The sequence below is a fragment of the Phascolarctos cinereus genome, unplaced genomic scaffold, assembly GCF_003287225.1.
Source record: "Phascolarctos cinereus isolate Bilbo 61053 unplaced genomic scaffold, phaCin_HiC Scaffold_726;HRSCAF=1367, whole genome shotgun sequence".
Taxonomy (NCBI): Eukaryota; Metazoa; Chordata; class Mammalia; order Diprotodontia; family Phascolarctidae; genus Phascolarctos; species Phascolarctos cinereus.
In genome coordinates, this window is record NW_027556098.1 from 79,684,801 (window position 1) to 79,706,158 (window position 21,358).

Below are 21,358 nucleotides of genomic sequence, written 5' to 3' on the forward strand. Positions count from 1 at the left end.
CATGCAAACAGGTCCCAAATTAGCCATGAGATGAGTTTCATTCTCTCCTCACTTCTCCTTATTTTGCTCAATTAATCAATTACAGTGCTCAAAAAATCCCAAAGTGTAGACTTGGGAGGGGAAATAATAGATTAAAAAAAAAACCCATCATATACAAAAGGGAAAAGCTGGGAAGTCAACTTTGGAGCTGCTAATCTTTTTTTTTTTATTAATTACTTAATTTTTTTGGGAGGGGCTAGGCAATGGGGTTAAGTGACTTGCCCAGGGTCACACAGCTAATAAGTGTCAAATGTCCGACGCCATACTTGAACTCAAATCCTCCAGACTCCAGGGCCAGTGCTCTATCTACTGTGCCACCTAGCTGCCCCCCTAATCTTTTTTTTTCATTTTTACTTTTACTTTCAAGTTCCTTCCCTATAGTCTCTCCCACACTCCTTGAGAAGACAAGAAATATGATACCCATTATACATATGAAGTCATGAAAAACATTTCCATATCTGCCACATTCCAGAAAGCAAAAAAAAAAAAAAGAAGGAAAAAAAATGCTTCAGTCTGCACTCTGAGACTATCAGTTCTCTATCTAGAGGCAGATAGCACTTTACATCATGAGTCTTCTGGAGCTGTGGTGGATCACTGTACTGCCTGGGGCAGCTAGGTGGGAGATTGCATAGAGGATAGACTACTAGGCCTGTAGTCAGGAAGACCTGAGTTCAAATGTGACCTCAGACACTTACTAGCTTTATGACTCTGGACAAATCACTTAACCTTATTTGCCTCAATTTCTTTATCTATAAAATGAGCTGAAGAAGGAAATGGCAAAGCACTCTAGTATCTTTGCCAAGAAAACCCCAAATGGAATCATGAAGAATTGGACATAACTGAAATGACTGAATAACAACTGTACTGATCAGAGTTACTAAGTCTTTCAGAGTTGATTATCTTTAAAATATTGCTGTTACTGTGCAGATTGTTTGCTTGCTTCTGTTCAATTCACTTTTCATCAATTCACCCAAGTCTTCCCAGGTTTTTCTGAAACCATCCCCTTCATCTTTTCTTACAGCACAACAGTATTTTGTCACATTCATATACCATAACTTATTCAGCCATTCCACAACTGATGAGCATCCCAGAATTTTACAAGTCTTTGCCACCATAAGAAGAGCTGCTGTAAATATTTTTCTATATATGGGTCCTTTTCCTTTCTTTGATCTCCTTGGGATATAGACCTAGTAGAGGTATTGCTGGGTCAAAGGTACACACAATTTTATAGCCTTTTGGGCATAGTTCCAAATTGTTCTCCAGAATGGTTGCATTAGTTCATAGCTTCACCATCATTAGTGTACCTATTTTCTCAAATCCCCTCCTTTCCTTTCCCCATTTTCCTTTCCTGCCATCTTAGCCAATCTGATAGGTATGAGTGGTACCCCAGAGTTGTTTTAAATTGCTTTTTTCTAATTATTAGCTTTGATTTTTCCTCTGAAAACTGTTCATATTCTTTGACCATTTATCAACTGGGGAATGGCTCCCTATTTTATAAATCTGGCTTAGTTGTCTATATATTTGAGAAATGAGACCTTTATCAGATAATTGCTTTAATTTTTTTCCCTCTGGTTTCTTGCTTCTAATTTTGGCTGCATTGATTTTGTTTGTGCAAAAACAGTTTAATTTTATAAAATCAAAACTATCCACTTTACTTCCCACAAATCTTTCTACCTTTTGTTTGGTAATGAACTCTTTCCCCATCCATAGATCTGACGGACAATTTCTTCCATATTCCCTTAATTTGTTTATGATATCACCCTTTATGTCTAAATCATGTACCCATTTTGAGTTTATCTTGGTGTGTGGTGTAAGATGCTGGTCTGTTAGGTCTAGTTTCTGCCAGAGTTCTTACTAGTTTTCCCAGCAGTTTTTGTCAAATAGTAAGTTCTTGTCCCAACAGCTGAGATATTTGGGTCTAACAAACACTAGGCTATTGTAGTTATTTGCTTTTCTATATTGTGTCCTTAATCTAGTCCATTGGTCAACCACCCTAAGTCTTATCCACTACCATATTATTTTGATGATTACTGCTTGGTAATACAGTTTGAGATCTAGTTCCGCTTGCCCTCCTTCCTTCCTTTTTTCCCCTCATTGATTCCCTTGATATTCTTGACCTTTCATTCCTCCAGATGAACTGTTATTATTTTTTTCTAGCTCTACCAAGTAATTCTTTGGTAGATTGATATGAAAATAAATAATTAAATTAATTTAGTAGTTATTTTTATTATATTGGCTCTGCCTATCCACGAGCAATTAATGTTTCTCCAATTATTTAGATCTGTCTTTGTGTGAAAGGTGCTTTGTGTTCATATATATAGCTCCTATGTATATCTTGGTAAGTAAGTTCACAAGTATTTTATACTGTTTGCAGTTATTTTAAATGGAATTTTTCTTTCTATATCTTCCTGCTGGTTTTTTGTTGTTGTTGTTGTTGAGGGGGGTAGTAATACATAGAAATGTTGATGATTTGTGTGGATTTATTTTACATCCTACAACTTTGCTAAAGTTGTTGTTTCAACTAGTTTTATAGTTAGATCTCCAGAGTTCTCTATGTATACCGTTACATTATCTGCAAAAAGTGATAGTTGTTTCCTTTTTGCTTATGCTTATTCCTTCAATTTCTTTTTCTTGTCTTACTGCTATAGGTAGCATTTCTAGTATAGTTCTGAATAGTAATGGTCTTAACAGACATTCTTGCTTCACTCCAGATCTTTTGGGAAGATATCTAGTTTATCCCAATTGTAGATAATGCTCTTGGTTTTAGATAGATACTACTTATTATTTTAAGAAAAGCTCCATTTATTCCCATGCTTTATAATATTTTTTAACAGGAATATGTGTTGTATTTTGTCAAAATCTTCTTCTGCATCTATTGAAATAATCATGTAAATTTTTTCTTGTTAATATGTCAATTATGCTTACAGTTTTCCTAATAGTGAACCAGCCCTACATTCTGGTATAAATCCAGCCTGATTACAGTGTATAGTCTTTGTGATGTATTACTATAATTTACTTGCTAGTATCTTATTTAAAAATTTTGCATCAATATTTATTACAGAAATTGGTCTACAGATTTCTTTTTCTGTTTTGACTTTCCCTGGTTTAGGTATCAAGACCATATTTCTATCGTAGAAGTAAGTTGACAGGATTCCTTATTTAATTATTTTTTTCAAACAGTCTATGTAGTATTAGAATTAGTGATTCTTTAAATATTTGGTAGAATTCACTTGTAATATCCATCTAGTTCTGGGGTTTTTTTTCCCCTTAGGGAGTTAACTTTATTTAATTTCTTTTTCTAAAATATGGCTATTTAAATACACTAATTTCTGTTCTGTTAATCTGGACAATTTATATTTTTATATAATCATCCATTTAATTAAAATTTGTCAGTTTTATTAGTATAGATTTGGGCAAAAGAGTTCCAAATAATTACTTTTATTTCATTTCTATTGGTGGTAAATTCATCTTTTTCATTTTTGATGCCAGTAATTTGGTATTCTTTTTAAAAAACCAAATTAGCCAATGACTTATCTGTTATTAGGTTTTTTCATACAACTCCTACTTTTACTTAATAGTGGCTTTTAAAATTTAAATATAGTTAATCTTTCCATTGATTTTCAGGATTTCTGTTTTCAGGGGCTGTTATATTTGTTGGTTTTCTAGATTTTTTAGTTGCATGACCAATTCCTCTCTTTAATTGATGAAAGTTATAGACATAAAATTTCCCCTCAGTACTGTTTTGACTACATCACACAAATTTTGGTATGTCATTTCACTGCTGTCTTTATCTTTAATGAAATTATTGTTTTTATGATTTGTTTTCTATTCTACCAATTTTTAGGATTAGGTTATTTAGTATGCAACTGATTTTTAATCTGTGCTTCAAAGGACACTTAATGAATATAATTTTTATTGGTCAGAAAATGGCATATGTAATATTTCTGCTTTTCTGCATGTTTCAATTTCCCACCTATGTTCTCATTTCATTAAAAAATTTTAAAACATTTAAAAAAATTTTTAAACTCTTGCATCATAGCTTCTAGGAATTCTAGTTGAATTTGTGCCCAAGCTGTTATTTTTATTTGAGGCTTTGCTTGTAGAAGTTTCGGAGTCATTTTCTTCTTTTGGGTTTGTGTCTTGAGTGTCCCTGTAGCCAAAAGAGCTTTTTATGGTGAGATTCTTTTTTTGCTTGTTTATTCTTCTAGCCTAATTTTTGACTTCAGACTTTGCTGGGTTTAGTTCTATGCACTTCTGGCAGGAAGGTTTGAACTGGTCCTGCTGCTACTTTCTTGGACGGGTGGGGAGTCGGGTACTGAATGTTGTGTTACTCCAGGCTCTCAGGGAGAAAGGGCCTAGGAACCTGCAAGCTTTCAGTTTTCTTTTTTCTTTCAGAGCTCTCAAAGTTTTCTGATCTAGGACAGTCTGATCACTGGTCCCTTGGTCTAAGCTCTGCAAGTTCCTTACCTAGGTTGAATCTGAGCAACATTAAACTGCTGTTAGACTCAGCCATTTTCAGCCAGCTTGAAAGAACTTATGGTTCAGAGAGACAGAACTACAAGCTTCCCCTCTGGTTTGGTATTCCTGCCCTGGTTATTCCTTGCAAGCTTCTGGTTGGGCTGAAAGCTGGAATTGAGACCCCACTCTGCTTCTGGAATCTAAACTACACTGCTACGGCTTGCTTCTGAACATCCTCTTTGTTTAGGATGCTACTGAGATCTGTAACTGTTCTTCACCCTCGAACACAGGTCCTTTCCTCAGTCTGCCCTGGATCTGTGACCCAGGATGACAAAAACTGTCAGCTGGCACCTGTTCATGCACTAGGTGCCCTCCGTGTGACCTAAGACCTCTTCTCACCCTATGACCTGTGCTGGAGCCCTCTATGTAGGATGGTCCCATCTCTCTAGATGGTATCTAGAGATGCCATCTTCCATGTTCACAATCTCTCAGTTTCTCTCCCTATGCCAGTCTGGGATGGAGAAAATGACTCACTGTGTTGCTTTCCTGAATTTCCCCATCAGGACTTGGTGTAGTGCATTTTCTAGGTGTCTCTGGAGGATCTGGAAGCTGGGAAAGAACTTGTACTTCTTCCTGCTAATCTGCCATCTTGGCTCCACCTCTCAAACTTTGTTACTGTTGAGAGTTACTATCCTCCAAGTCACCCAGGACTGTATTTTTGGGGTCATCTATGATACCAAAGTGTCAAAGGAATGACTCATCTCTCACCCCAAATAAACAATCCATTGCCCTATCTTATCATTTCTGCCTTCACAACACTTCTTGCATATATCATATCCCCTTCTTTCTACTCACATAGCCCCCTCCCTCGTTCAGGCTCTCATCACCTCTTGCCCAGTCTATTGCAAAAGCCATCTAATTGATCTCCTTACCTACCACTCCAATACATCCTTTACTCAGCTGCCAAAGTAGTTTATTTAAAGCACAGTTTTGACTATGTCATTCCACTACTAAAAGTAAGTGCTAGTTACTCTCTATTATCTCCGGGATCAAATATAAAGTCCTCTGATACCATTTCAAACTCTTCTTACACTATTCCTCCCCATGATCCAGATGTAGTGGCCAAGCTGATGTTTCTCACACACAACCCTCCATCACCATCTCAGTGCCTTTGCCCTGGCTGTCTCCATTTGCTGCGCTTTTCCTTCTCGTTGTTGTCTCTTATTTACCTGACTTCCTTCAAGACTCAGTTTGAATCTCACCTTTGTTTTTTGTTTTTGTTTTAGGCAATTGGGGTTAAGTGACTTGCCCAGGGTCACACAGCTATTAAGTGTCAAGTGTTAGGTCTGAGGCCACATTTGAACTCAGGTCCTCCTGAATTCAGGGCCGGTGCTCTATTCTCTGTGCCACCTAGCTGCTCCTTGAATCTCACCTTTGGCAAGAGGCCTTCATTGACTATATCCCCCCCCCAACTCACTCCAGTTATTGCCTCCCCCTCTGAAATTACCTTTCATCTACTCTGTATAAATCTTGTATGTACCCATTTATATGCCATCTCCTCCATTATAATGTGAGCTTCTTGAGGGTAAGGACCAACATGACATCCTCGTATCCCTGGTTCTTGCCACAATCATAATAAATGTGACTGCCAGACTGTTCTTTGTGCATGAGTCATGATCCTAGCAGGAAACTGAGAGTTCTATGTGATCAAGAAGTGTCAAATTTATTTTTTTAAATCTCCCCTACCACAGTGTCCTGTATATAGAAAGTACCTGGTAAATATGTGAATCAAGTTGCATAGTCTTACTGTATATGAGAAAAATACAGGATATGGAGTTATTATTTTAAGTCTCATGGATCTGGACACAAAAGCTGCAGTTCAAAGTAATTCAAAATTAATTTAAAAACAAATATATGATCCATAAACAAGAGATCTTAAAACTACTTTGTGTCATCTGGGATAATGACACAAAGAAACTGGTACAAATACCAAAATTCATACATATTCAACAACTGAGTGCTTACGCTTTAAGGTCATCTAGTGGTACAACATCTGGCAATTTTACTTCCCAAAATTTAGCTGCTAATTGTGAATCATCTGAGTCTCCATCCAGCTCTGATGATCTTAAAGATGACATTTTTGACAGTGAAGAAATCTGAAAGCAAAGAAAATTAACATAATTTCCATCATATTATATTGTTTGAACTCTAGTCAAGATACCTTGTGTGAAATATTGATTATAATGCTAATTTCAAAACCCTTAAAAAGCAAAGATTTTTTAAGGATGCTATTAAGTTTACAAAATTTCATAAAATAGATAACTATGTTATTAATAAAACCACTAGATTAGGAATTAGAGAATCTGGATTCTATAGTCCCAAGTTAATTTTTAACTAGCGGTGTGTCCCTTGGACAAGTCACTTACTCTATCTGTTCTTCAGGTTCTTTATTTGTAAAAATGAAAGGCTTAGATTAATGAGCTTTAAGAGCCTTTCCAGCCCTAACATTCTATGACTGTGACATGATTTGGTGGAAAGCGCCCCAGACTGGAGTATCAGAAGATCTAGGTCTATGTTCCAGGTTGAAGCACTTTCTAGTGGTATGATCAAGTTTGATTACATTTAATAACTGTGTGACTATGGAAAAGTCATTTAACTTCTTGGAGTCTCAGTTTACTTATCTGTCAAAAAAAAAAAGCACTTGCAGAGCTGAGATTAAAATGTACCTATGTACATAGATAACAGAAATCATGGGAGCTGAGGAGATCACCAGGTGAAATAACAGGGAGAAGAGAAGAGGCCTAGAACTGGAGGGACCTCCAGAGTTAACTGGCATGATCCAGCAAACTCTGAAAATCTTGCACCCTAAATTTTAATGGATTACTATGGACTTCCACTTCTAGTTTTCACAGAATTATGGAATTTCAGAATCTGCACTTCAGAGGCCATTGATACAAACCTATACCTGAACAAAAATCCCAACAACACATCTGAAAATGGTCATCATCCTGCCTTAGCCAGCTCCTGGGATAACTCATTGCACTTTATGATAGCACTAGACACTGAGGCCTGTGAACCTGTTTTTTAAAAAAATATTTCTGTGATGAGATGACTTGTTTCTTTAGTTATCCTACGTATTTAAAAACATTCTGAAAATGAGTCCAGAAGCTTCACCACACTGCCAAGGTGGGGTCCATGACACAGTAAATGTTATGAACACCCGCTTGAAGTGTTTAATAAGGTTTTTTTACATTGTTATTATTAAGAAGAAAAAGAACTAGTATTTATTTAGAGCTTTAAGGTTCGTGAAGCTTTTTACAAACATCTCATTTAATTCCCACAACAACCCCGGAAGGTAGGTGCTTTAAGATGAGCAAACCCAAGCTGGGAGAGGTTGAGACCTGCCCATCCTTACACAATTATTAGGTGTTTGAGGCAGGATTTAAATTCAGATATTCCTGGCTCCAGACCCAGCACTCTTATCTACTGTACCACCTAAATTATTATTTCCTTATATATAATCCAGCTCTGCCATTTTGTTATATGTGACTTTGGCCAAGTCAAGTCAATTCACTTACAAAGGCCTTAATTAACTCATCTGTAATAAAACAAAGAGGCTGGACTAAATGACCTCCAAGATCCCTTCCAACTCTATGATTTCTTTGAATCTTCCTTCCACCTATGATAGCTCCTAGTTCTCCCCTGGGGATAAAGTAAAACAAGTATAACCCCACTTTCTCGAAGGCCTCACAGGTGTGTGATCCACTCCCCCAACCCCCAAGTCACTTGGCCTCTCTCAGCCTCAGTTTCCTCATCTGTAAAATGGGGATAAACAATAGCACTTACCTCCTAGGCTTTCTAGGACCAATTGAGATCATATCTGTAATAATAATAGTAATAGCTAAAAATTGCCAGAATTTACATAGTGCTTACTATGTGCCAGCCATTGAGCTAATCGTTTGACAATTATTATCTCATTTGATCTTCACAACAAGACGCTATTATTATCATCCCCATTTTACAGATGAGGAAACCGAAACAAACCGAGGCGAAGTGACTTGCTACAAGATCATACAGCGTAGCTCGTGTCTGAGGCTGGATCTGAACTCAGGTCTTCCTTCTTCCACGTGGCAGCTCCCCAATTTGAGGGGATGTTTCCTGCCCCCCGGGCTTTACCTCTTATTTCCTGGCTGAACTGCGAAGGGGCCTGTCCCAGGCCCCTCTCTCTGGGTCCTCACTGCCAATCACGACCGTCACCGGGGGGATCTCGGATTGGTCTGCTTTTTGGATTTTTTTCTTTTTCTCTTTCTTTCTTTCTTTCCGAAGTCCGGTCCTCGGATCTGGAGACTCATGAGCAGCTCGGGGATGGATGAAGGCAGGCTAGAGGTTGGGCTTCGGCGGGGGGGGGGGGTGGGAGGCAAGGGCTCGGAGGTGGGAGATGACGGGCTGGAAGTTTTTATTTCATAGTGAAAACAGGTCCAGGGGCATCAACAAAAAAAAGGCTCGGAGGTGGTAACTGACGACGACGGGGGAAAAAGCAGAGGCGTTTGCGGTGTCAGCCCGAGGAGCAGCTTCCGCCACGTGCGCCCGTCAGCCTCCGCATCTGGACCCCGCGCCGGGGCGGAGACTGGGACAGACGCTGGACAGCAAGCGCCCCGGCTCTCCCGCAGCCCCCGGACCCCTGCGGCCGGACTGCCAGAAGCCTCGGCTATTGCGCCTGCGCGCGTTTCCCCCGCTGCCTAGCAATCCCCAGGAGGCCTTCCTCTCGGTTGCTCTTGGCGACTCATAGCCGATGGGTGTCGGCGGCTGGAGCCAGACAATTAATAAAGTTTGTCCTACGGGTCGCCGGCAGCTTTCCGCGTACGCGTAGCTCTCTGAAGAAGAGTGTCCTGGCCGGCCGCCGTAGTAGGCCTTTCCGTGGTGGGTGGAGTTAAACTGGGGTGACCCCCAAGCCGGATCCGCCACTACGGCCAGCAACATGTTCAAGGTGAGCAGCTGTCACTCCCTCCGCCCCCGCCCCGGCCGCCGGCTCCCGGAGCTTCCTCGCGGCTCCCGCTCCGGACTCCCCCGGGGTCAGCTCTGGTGCGGTGCTGGCTGCGCCCGGGGACAGCGCTCAGTCCTTGTCCGGGGCGCTTGAAGCGCTTGTCCCCTCCCCCCCACGCGCACGCGTGACACGTGGAGCGCGAAGCCCGGGACGGCTCCCGGAGCACCCCCAGTAATGGCCTCTTGCCTTTTTGGCGCCTGGGGGCGGGGGTTGAGCGCTTTGCACCTGTTACTTCTTTTGAGCCTCAAGACGATTCTTTGAGGTAGGGGGCTATTGTTAGCCTCCAAACAACCTGCCCTCGACCTGTCTTAGTAGCTGGCGCCTACCTATTTCCTGACGTTTCATTTCCTGCCTCTCAGCCTCAGCACTGGCCGTGCCCTCTGCCTGTGATGCCTTCTCTGCCCACCGCAGCCCCCTGGATTCCCTGGCTTCCTTTTAAGATACAGATCAAGAGTCAGTTTTTCTAGACCCTGCCTGTCAACTGCTGGAGATTTCCAGTAAGGGTACTTACCTTAGCTGCTTGGGAGCGCTGGGGCTGGAGTCAGATCTGAGTTCAGATCTGGCCTCTCACACTTAATGATTGTTTGACCCTAGGCAATTCACTTTACCTCTGGTGATAATAAATAGCCCCTACCTCTCTTGGTTGTTGTGCTGATCAAATGAGATCATTTTTATGAAACACTTTGCAAATCTTGAAAATGCTAGAGAAATGGGAGCTATTGTGATTTTTGTATATGCCTGGCTATTACTGTTATTTTGTATATGCCTTGCTTTTTACAAATTCTCCCTCCCTTAGAATGTAAGCTCCCTTGAGGGTTGGAGTTGTTTCACTTTTATGTTTATCCCCTGTGCCTGGAACCAATTAGGCGTTTAACAAAGGCTTATTATAAACAAGTAAACTGAAACTGAGGTTAAGTTCTTTGTCCAGGATGGAGAAGCTAGTCATTGAGATTGAATTCAAAATCAGCTCCCACTGACTCCAAATCTACCACTTCATTCACTAGTCAGAGCAGGGGAGATAATTCCACAACATCTGGGAAGACACTGAGAAATGTGTATGTGTGTTTGTGTATATGTCTGTGTACACATGCATTTTATATATGTACATATATACACATGTATACTGGGATATATGATATATGTATATGTATAATGTATATGTTTATATACAAATATGTGTATGTATGTAAAATATATGTGAGACTGATGTCTCCCCAAAGTGCAGTCACTGTAGGTGCAGTTCTGTGGCACTGTCTGGAGTAAAAGCTTTTGAAATTGAAACTTTCATAGTTAATCTAAGGCCACAAGCATTTATTAAGCACCTACTCTGTGTTCAGTGTACTGTGCTACAGAGGCAAAGACCACAGGAAAAAACAGACCCTGTCCTTAAAGAACTCATATTTTACTATGCTAAGGTACTATATATCTACTCTAGGGGTATTTCGCCCCTTTGTGGAATCAGTCTAGCACTGATTTAAAGTCTGTGTTCAGGGGCAGCTAGGTGGTGCAGTGGTTAGAGCTCCAGCCTTGGAGTCAGGAGGATCTGAGGTCATATCCAGCCTCAGACATATAACACTAGCTTGTGTGACCCTGGGCAAGTCACTTAACCCCACTGCCTAACCAAAAAAGAAAAAAAAATGAAGTCTATGTTCCATAGGTTCCCAAAGTGGGTGATACTGCCTCCTGGTGCAGTTGGGAGGGAGGGGGCAGTGGAATCGTAAGAAAAGAACCTTGAAAAACTGTTTGTATATGTTTCATCTGTTGTGTAACAATTAAAGTTGTAGTAATTACATCATTTTCCTAATAAACACACAAAATGCCAGTTGTAACTAATAATCTGTAGTCAAGACAGCAGGCAGGTCCTAACAAGCAAGCATTAGCAGGAATGTGTGCATTTAATGACTTGTTTACAGTACGATATAACAAAATATTGCATCATCAGAATTTCAGTGCAGGGGAAAAAACCACAAATTTGCAATAAATCATTAAATTTAAGATGCATCTTTTTAAAAATTCTATATATTTTTTGAAATGATGCACATTTTAAAAACTTAAAGGGTTAAAGAAAGATTTTCAGGGGAATGCTGAGTAATTTTTTTTTAAAGGCACCAGTAGGCCAAATAAGTTTGAGAACCTCTGGAATCTAGACACTTAGCTGTCCACTGGAGAATACAGAGAACTAATAACAGCATCTCTCCTCTAGGAGGTTAAGTTTTATCTGGAGGAATATATATAAATAGATATACACAAAGCAAAATGGGGGACGAGAGAGGGGAATGGTAGAAGGGTGAGAAGATTAGGAAAGACTTGGTGTAATAGGTATAGCTCAGTAGGAAACAAGGGATCCGAAGAGGTAGAGGTGAGGTAGGAATGGTAAAGCCAATACAAAGATGAAAGAGATGGGAGAGTTTGGGAAGTGAAATGATGTATGATATGGTTGGAAAGGTAGGTTGAGGCCAGGTTGTGAAGGTATTAGGTATTTGAAAGCTAAACAGTAACTTATATTTTATTCGGGAGCCATTGGAGTTTGAGTAGTGACATGGTCAGGTTTGGACTTGAGGAAAATTATATTGGCAACTACATGGAGAATGTATTGGAAAAGGGAGAAATGAGACAGGGAAACCAATCAGGACTTTTCAGTAGTTCAAGAGAGAAGCCACATGCTAGAAATAGTGTGAAATGTGAGTAGCTGTGTGAAGAGAGAGAATGGTACAGTTGTCAGCCGTGGAGGTAGAATGGGCAAGACTTAGCCCTGCAGACACTTCAGATGAGGGAAGTGAAGAGTCTAGGGTAAGGCCAAGGTTAGGAACCTAAATGACTGAAAAATGGTGCTCTAGAAAAACAAACAGGGAAGTTGGGGAGGGGGATCGGTTTCAGGGAAAGACTTCAAGTTCAGTTTGGGGCAGACTGAGTTTGAAATGCCTGCTAGATATACAAAGATATCTTGAGTTAAAATCCTGTTTCTAGTTAGTTAGCTTTGTGAACTGAACAAGTTACTTTAACCTCTCTGAGCCTATGTAAAATGGATTTTTACTACCTACCTCATGAAAGTTGTTGTGAAGAGAATGGCAGGCATAAATTTATAGTTCCATATAAATTTGAATTGTAGTTCACATTGATAAACATACTTGAAGGATCCATAATAGCATTGGGTGAGTTTTTCTGTCATGAACCCAGGTCACAGTATGACTTCATGAATTACTTAAAGGAAAAGAGTCACCTATATGGTGCTGGAGCCTCTTAGAGCTTAACTACTTAGTCCAGTTATGAAAAGTGGACCTCCGGGCCAATTACTGAGATCAAACTTGTAGACTTGCCAGCATGGTAGGAAACAGAGTCTTTGAGAACCTAGAGAACGAAGCACTACAAAGCATGAGAGTAGAACATTAGTGGAAAAATCAGTCAACAAACACTGTGTCTGCTATGCCTAAGACCTGGGATTACTAAAACAAAAATGAAATAGTCCCTGCCCAAAAAGAGAGAACATTCTGTCAGGGACAACAAGGTGTTCCCACATAAGTAAATGCAAAATATATGTAAAGTAATGGCATGTGAGGAAAGGCAAAGCTAGAAAGGAGCTAGGGATTCTAAGGTGAGGAAGGATTGTATTCCAGGGATGGGATGACAGCCCGAGCAAAGGCGTGGAAGCAGGAGATAGAAAGGCGTGCACAGGGAACAGTCAATAGGCCACTCTGACTAGACTGTGCATGAAAGGAAGTCACATGTTACACACCTGGAAAAGCAGGCTGGTGTCCGATTGAAATCCAGAGAGGAATTTGTTGTTTTTGTCCTGCTAGCAGTAAGGAGGCACTGGAGCTTTTTGAGCAGGGAAGTGACATCATCAGACCTGTGCTTCAGGAGTTATTTTGACAGCTGTGTGCAGGATAGATTGGAGAAGGGAGAAACTCGAGCTGGAGCCCCAAGCCCAGTGACTCCATCTGATGAAGAAAAAAAGGTCCAGTGACAACAATGGAATTGGAAAGAATAACAAAAACAAATTGAATGCTGTGAAACCATGATGGCTGGACTCAGTTCACCCCTAAGAGTAGATGGGAAGGGCACCTTTCTCTCTTTGCAAATGTATGGGACTATGTATTTGGAACATTGCATAGCTTAGCCTCTGTCAAAGTGTTGTTTAGTTTTGCTGAAGTCTTTTTTTTTCTCCTATTTGTTATGAGGGACAACCCTATTGAGAAATGTAGGTGATGTAAAAAACAAAAGATATAGTTTTTAAAAAAATTTAAAGACCGCTTACTATAATTTTCTGTCTTGTCAGCTGTTGTATATGGAGGAAATTGCAATTTTTAGATTTTGGCTGATTCATTCTTTTGGGGAGCTTCTTTTATCTCTTTAAAGTTACTGATTTATTTCTTTGAATATTTAGTTCATCTTATCTCTGTATTCTCCTTCCAACCAAACAGGAGTCCATCCTTGCCTTCTCATGTACAATTTTTATTTATGTCTTTCTGTAACTTTTCCTGAGGATGAAAAGCTATTGAATTGAATGTGTCATTGTTGTATTTCTTTTGCTACATGACTGGCCCACTTTTCATGTCAGTCATTTTTTTTTCTCCTAGTTAAAAAAAAAAAGACTCCTGAGTTTCTACAAGTTATTATATACAATTGAATAATGAAAAGTTCAGTTAATCACTTGATTACTTAACTACTGTGTGCAATGCATTCTTAGGTGCTGAGTATACAAAAATAAAATAGGCCTTGTTCTCAATTACTGTACATCTGGGGGTTGGATGTGAGAAAGAGGTATGTAGAATGGGAATACAAGTAGGAAAATACAAAGTAATTTCAAGAGGCAGAGAGTGCAAACCATCAGGGAGATTGTGAGGTAGTAACTGAACCATGCTTTGCAGGAAAATAGTGTTTTCAAGGTGGAAATGAGGAAGAACTTATTCCAGACGTAGGGACCTGCTTGTGCAAAGGCACAGAGAAAGTTGTGTATGAGATATAGCTAGCAACCTGGTTACTGAAATGTAGAGTAGGTAAAGGGGAGTAATAGGAAATAAGTCTAGAAAGGTAGGTGGGAATCAGGTTGCTAAGGGCCTTAAATGCTAATCCTTATTTCCAAGGAAAGCTCTTTTGGAGGACTGAGGGAGAAAGGATGTGTTGGGTTTTTTTTTAATAATAGGGATGGAAGAAAAAGGAACATCTATAACAAAAAAATGAAGTTCAGAATGGAACATAGAAATAAATTGAACAATTTTATTGCAATTATTTTAAATTTAACATGTACTTTAAAACATCACTAGTTCACTGTTTCATATGAGTTGTATTTTTGTTGTTGTTCTTTGTGTATTTGAATGTTGGTTATTAAATCCATGATTCAATGCTAGGTTGCAAATTTTTTATTTCATCCAGAGGTAAAAGGAAGCCATTAAAGTTTTTGAGTAGAAGTAATGATGTGGTAAGATCTGTGTTTGAAGAGTACTGATTTGGCAGCTGTGTGGCAGATGGATTGGAGGAGGAGAGAAAATGAAAGCAGGAACACTGTGGAGACTGTTACAATAGTGTAGATAAGATATGTGGAGGCCCAGAACTAGACTAGAGGTTGGCTTTGACAGTTGTAGAGGCAGCATTGATAGGACTTGACAACTAAATTGGAAAGGGGTCAGGAAGAGGGAAGAGTGAATGAGTCTTAGGTTGGCTGGAAGGCTCTTGCCACCATTAAACAGAAATAGAGAAGTTTGAAGGAGGGGTGGATTTGGAGAGAAATACAAGGACCATTTTAGATTTTGTTATTTTGAAATGTCCTCAGGGCACTCAGGAGAAAGATTAGGGCTCCAGGTATGGATTTGAAAGCCCTCTGCATATATGGAACCCATGGAAACTGCTAATCTCATCAAAGAAAAGCTTGTATATAGAGAGAAGATAGTATCCTTAACACATACTGTGGAGGGAAGAACTCCATGCTCAAGGAATGAGGGTAGCCTTTCTAGTTAGTCTCAAATTCAGATTCCTATGATCTGACTTTGTAGCCAGAGAAGGGAGCTGTCCTTAATATCTTGCTTCTTTTTTACTGAAGAAGAAACATCTGACTCCTAGGGCTGGAATGAAAGAAAATTATGTTGTTTATAAATTTTCTGCATTGTTTATGGGATCCTGCGATTCGTTGGATTTTCTGCACATTTTGTGGTATGGAATAAAGGCTAGTCTGTGCTGAGCTAAGGACCCTTTTACGCATATCTGTGAAAACCTACTCACAAGTTGATGGGAGCATAATAAGCTAAAGAGAGTAGTTTTGGGGAGTGCCTTTAGTCCATAAACCCAGAGTCTGGGGTGTTGGGCTGTTTGGTTATACATATATTTTGTATTTACTTATCCATGAACATGCTGTGCCCCCCAACCCACCCCCTCCAGTAAAATGTAACCTTTTTGAAGTGAGAGTGTTTTATAATTTGCCTTTGTATCCTCCAGCCTCTATGGAAGCCAGATTGTAGGAGAAATGAGATGTCAGAGGAATGTGAGGAAATGGAGGCAGTGAGCATGCAGACAAGCCTAGGAATTTGGCTATGAAAGAAAAAACAGAGGTAGAATGATCCTTTTGAGACCCACTAGATTAAACCAAAGAGATCCTTTGAAGAATGGATATTGTAGATAGGTGGGGCAGATTGGGAGGAAAGGGTAAGGGCTGGGGGAAGATACAAATGAATGAAGAAAGACAGAAGATGAGAGAGAAGTAATAAGATTAAGAGGTCAGATTGCCTGTAGGAGATAGTAGTTTATAGGTTTGAGAGCCTTGGCAAGAATAAGAGTTTGCTTCTTCTCCAGGTACTGGAGCAAAGGAGAGAAGTGGGGATTGTGAACTAGAGTTGTAGGGGTGTGGGATTGGGGAGAAGAGTTTGTCACAGATATTCTCTATTCTCTCAGTAATGTAGGTGAGGTCCTCTCCCGAGAGCGAAAAGGGAGGTGGTGTAAAATTAGTTGTGAGAAGAGAGAAGTTTTGGACTAGCTACTTGCGGAGGCTTTGAGAGACTTCTGAGAGTCAGGGAAAAGTGAAAGGAATCTAGAATAACAGTTAAGGCCCAATTGACTAGAAATTCGTGAACCAGAAACTGGACTAGAAACTAGTGAACTCATCGTGATTGCTTTTATATTTGTCTGGTATGATCTTCACAAAGAACCCTATAGTACAGGTGTTCTCAGTTTACAGATGAGTTAACTGAGGCATAGGTTAAATGCTTTGCCCAGGGTCACACAGCTAGTAAGTGTCTGAGAAGGATATGTTCCTAGGCACTCCTCACTCCAGGGACAGTGCCCTATCCTCAACAACACTACAGAATGATGAAGGCAAAAGGGGACGGGTTAGGAGTAACATAGAAGATTATACCCATTACTTTTCCTGGTCCCTTGTATCAGAAATATGAGAGATGGTACTGGAGAAAGTGGCCAGGGATTCCACCTTTTCTGGAGAAGCCAAGGTTTTCAGTAACCTGTGAAAATGGAAAAAGTGTGAAGTTAGGTTCCAGGGGAGTTTTTTGTTGTTGTTGTTGTGGGGGTTTTTTGGTGAGGCAATTGGGGTTAAGTGACTTGCCCAGAGTCACACAGCTAGGAAGTGTTATGTGTCTGAGGTCGCATTTGAACTCAGGTCCTCCTGACTCCAGGGCCTATGCTGTATCTACTGCACCACCTAGCTGCCCCTCAGGGGAGTTTTAACAATTGAATGGAGACTCTAGAAGGTTCACTGGACTTGGAGGTAGGTGGTTGAACTTTTTGACCTCAATAGATATTGGCTCTGAAACATGGAGAAGCCGTGAATTTATCTTATGTAGGGTGGGGAATGATCAATTGACAGAAGTTACCCACTTTGTAGGGCTCTGAATTGACTCAGCATGGAAATGACTGAGTGTGGTCTCTCACTGTCTCTGATTTCAGAGGACTAGGATTTCTTAGATTTCTGGGACCCCAATGACTAAACAAGGTGATGGTTACTTCTCTTGTGGCTGAGCTGAACACTTGGTGCACTCTACTAAATTCTGAGTCCCTTAAAAACAAAGGCTCTCACAATACTTTGGGTTACTGAAGCTCAGGCTGTGACATGGCTTAGAATTCCCTTCAGACCGAGCTATTTACTGTTGTCAGCTCCAGGAAACACAGGCCTGAGATGTCTTAGAGGTCCCCTCATTGCTGGACTTTGAAGAAACACTTTCCATAAAATAGGGCTAGCTTGATTCTGCTTCTTGAAATGACTCAGAACTATTATTTCATTGTTATTTTAAAACTTATGTACCTAACCACTTAGGTACCTCTTTGACTTTTATGCCTTGGCAAAAGCTGTCTAATGTACCTGGAATGCTCTTGTTCCTCTAGAAATCCCTGTTTCCTTAAAGGCTCAATTCAAGTCCCACCTCCTTCACTTATACATGTTATTTTCACCTAGTAAGCACCCTGAGGACAGAGATTTGTTTTGTTTTTTTCATATCCCTTGTATCTCACATGGTGCCTTGCACATAGTAGGTACTTAATAAATGCTTGAATTGAATTCCATGTATCTGTTATCTCATGTGTGTAATTGCTGCTTATCTCAATGCAATTTGTGCCCCCCCACGTCACCCCATGCTCTTCGATGACCTTCACAAAATCATTTGTAATACATCCAACTCACTCAACTCCCCGCTCTGTCTTTTTTGGGGGTACAGTACATTTGGCCTATCTGTTATTTCTAATGCTTACTACATAACTATTTCAGCTCCTTTTCTAGTTGTGTATGTCAGTGATCTTTTATGTCCCTTCTTAGATGTAATCATTGCTGGGCATACACTACTGTCTGCTTATACTTGGCATAAGTCTTTCTAGTGCCCTTTGGTTAGTAGAAAACCTGAAGTTTTGATTATTTGGAAATTATGGTATTCCATGATTTGTAATCATCCTCGAGCATTTTTTTATCCATTTAATTTTTCCAGTATGGATTTTTAGGCCAATCTCATTTGAGTAACCATGGATTTCATTGAGGAGGGCCTGTAATGTTCTGAGACTTGATGTAGGCAGCACAGTATCATCCACTTATAGGAATCTGTAGGACCTTCTCACCCTTCGTGAATCTCACTGGAGATGTTACAAATCTTAGAACACCAGAGTCTTCAAAGAACCATGTTAGAATATGGGCAAAGATCACACAAGATGAAGACAGTTCCAGCATATCTGGATGATGATTTTTTTTTTGTATGAGAGTAGCTCAAGAAGACTGTCTGCTAAGGAATAAAGGAGTTGCAATTTGTAGAAGTTGATTTATTTTGACAAAATCTTTACATATTGAGTTTTTAATAAACTGAACACAGATCGTTTAGGTCAGGACTTAGGTGTACGTGTAGATATCTATGTAAATGTGTATGTGCATACATACAATGGCCAATAGAGGGCACTGGTGGATTTTTAAAAGTTGCTATGTTGAAAAGGAAAATGATCCTGTTTTCAAACCAGGTTTCCTGATAAGTTTAGTTAGGTCTAAAATAAGTTGGAGCATATTATTTAACTTTTCTCTAGGTTGTAGTAGTTATAAATTTCACCTAATTCGCACCAGAGAAACCAGTTTTAGAGGTGGCAGTATAGTAAGAAGAACTCAGGATTTGGAGTCATAGGACCTGGGCTTGACTCCTGGCTCTGATACTTAATCCCAGTGAAATCTTAAGTCATTTTACCTCCCTGATAGTCCTTAGTTTCCTCCACTATAAATTGAGAAATTTGGAGTAGACTTTTAGGTCCTTTTGAACTGTGAGATTTTTTTGTTGTGTAATTGGAAGAATTGACCATAAATGTAGCCAAGCTCCAAAGAAATCCATTTGAAATTTGATTAAAAGAGTCAAGGAACGTTTTAGGCATTTGTTGCTTCCGATTTTACCTCTTTATCTTTCTTTTTTTCCTTTTTTACTTCAAGTGGGAATATGGAATTCAATATTTATTAAACACTTTCTATGTATAAGGGCTAGGCTTTAGCTACACAAAGGAAAAAAAATCTTCCTGAGTCAAGTCAACAAACATTAAGCACCTTCTGTGTGCCAAATATTGTGCTAAGAACTAGAATAGAAAGGCAAAGACAGTCTTTGCTTTCTAGAAGCTCAGTCTAATGGGGTAGGCAATATGTAAACAACTATGTATGCACAGTTAGATAATAAAGGTTAAAGTGGAAACTGTCTCACAAGGAAGGCACTAAGATTAAGGAGGAGTTGGAGAAGCTTCTTGTAGAAGGTAGCATTTTAGCTGAGACTTGAAGGAAGCCAGGAAGGAAAGAGAGCCAGGCATAAGGGACAGCCAGTGAAAATGTTTGGAGTCAGGCAATGGAGTGTCCTCTTTTTATGGCATAATAATATTCCATTACATTCATTTACTATAATTTGTACATCTATTCTGTTGATGGGATTATTGAATATACTGGACCGTTTTCCAAATGTAATACAGCCTGCCCTAGGTCCAACTGATTGTCTGTCTGCCTGTCTCAAATATATGTACTAGGGGATGAGTTTGAATTTAATAAATTGGTCTTCCACTTACATAGTAAAGTCTTAACAATAGGCATTTTTGTCAATTTAGTTATTTCTTGAGTAATCATGGATCTTGTTAGGGAGTGTTTTAGGATTTGACGCAACTATTAGAATATCATTTGCAATTGGGAAAATTTCCTTTGTGTGGGGTTTTCCTTTTCTATTTGGACCCTTTGTGTGGCCTTCTCTCTGATAGTACAGAACATCTTTTCAAGGACACGTCTACCTGTTTTATGCCTCACTTGACATTAGGTTTTGAGTTAATTCTCCAGTTAAATTTATTAAGGAATCTTTGTGGGATTTTAACTTATCCGTGAAAGAGTCCCCATCAGATGAGAGTCTTTAAGCCTGCATTTTTCTTTACTTAAATTTTTTTTGTCATCAACAAACAACAAATAGTATTACTTTGATTGTAAAGATGTTGTATGATGTAGAAAATAATTTTCAAAAGCGTGCTTCCGTTATGGCTATGGAAGGAATTCTTAAGCTAGTATTCATGGATCTTTAAGGGGTATGTGAATAGATTACAAGGGGTCTGTAACACACTGGATGAGAAAAAATTACATCTTTATTTTCACTAACCTTTAACTAAAATGCAGCATTTCTGTTGATTATGGGGTATAGGCAACAAATATTCTGATAAGGAGTCCATACCTTAGTCCATTACCAGACTGCCAGAAAGATCCAGATGTAAAAACAGTTAAAAAACCCTGGCATATGGGTCAAATACTGATGTCCTCTAAGTCACTTTTTTTTAAAGTATCAATATTGTTTATTTTTAAAATGATCTCTCAAATACTTTAAAAGTGTTGCCTTCCAGTATGTATTTCTTCAGCTACTCTTCCCAACTTCGTTTTCGTACGTGACATTTTTACTTCAATTCAGCATGCAGGGGCTACTGTGTTAGAGTACAAATGAGGTGGTTTTATTATCATTGATGATAAAATATATTTATTTTAGAAATGCTAACTGTTCCATTTTACATCTATTTGTTTTATTATTGCCCGTTTCATCTGTGAAATATCTCAGGATAGTGTGGCTCTCCCCATGAGCATTGTGTACTTTTGTTTTCAGGGTTTTTTGAGGTAGTTTTGCTTGCATTTTCTATCACATTTCTCTGTAATGCTTTACAGATGACTCCCTAAATTGTGTTGTCCTTGACTTTCAAGATCAGGTGTTTAGGCTCTTTTGATCTCCTCAGCCTAGTGATTGCTTTCCATTGATTAAACTTTTCTGAGAAACAGTAATGATCAAGGTTCATGTCTTTCCCTTTTTTTCAGTTTCTCACTTTTTGACATCTACAGCTTGTTTGATTAGATTAGGTTGA

At 39.4% G+C, this 21,358-nt stretch overlaps 2 protein-coding genes across 3 annotated transcripts in view; one reads left to right on the top strand and one right to left on the bottom strand.

Moving 5' to 3' along the window:
• CUNHXorf58 (chromosome unknown CXorf58 homolog) overlaps positions 1-9,281 on the bottom strand; it is a 52,677-nt gene extending 43,396 nt beyond the window's left edge. For both annotated transcript variants that reach the window (XM_020989878.2, XM_078146624.1), the window contains exons 1-2: positions 8,674-9,281; positions 6,523-6,653 (exon numbers count right to left, since the gene is read on the bottom strand). In XM_020989878.2, coding sequence (XP_020845537.1) covers positions 6,523-6,635 — 113 coding nt within the window. In that variant the 5' untranslated portion in view covers positions 6,636-6,653; positions 8,674-9,281. The remainder of the gene's footprint in view (positions 1-6,522; positions 6,654-8,673) is intronic.
• Positions 9,282-9,377: 96 nt separating this feature from the next.
• Positions 9,378-21,358, top strand: part of APOO (apolipoprotein O) — a 79,740-nt gene continuing 67,759 nt past the window's right edge. Inside the window, exon 1 of the mRNA XM_020989885.2 lies at positions 9,378-9,484. Coding sequence (XP_020845544.1) covers positions 9,476-9,484 — 9 coding nt within the window. The 5' untranslated portion in view covers positions 9,378-9,475. The remainder of the gene's footprint in view (positions 9,485-21,358) is intronic.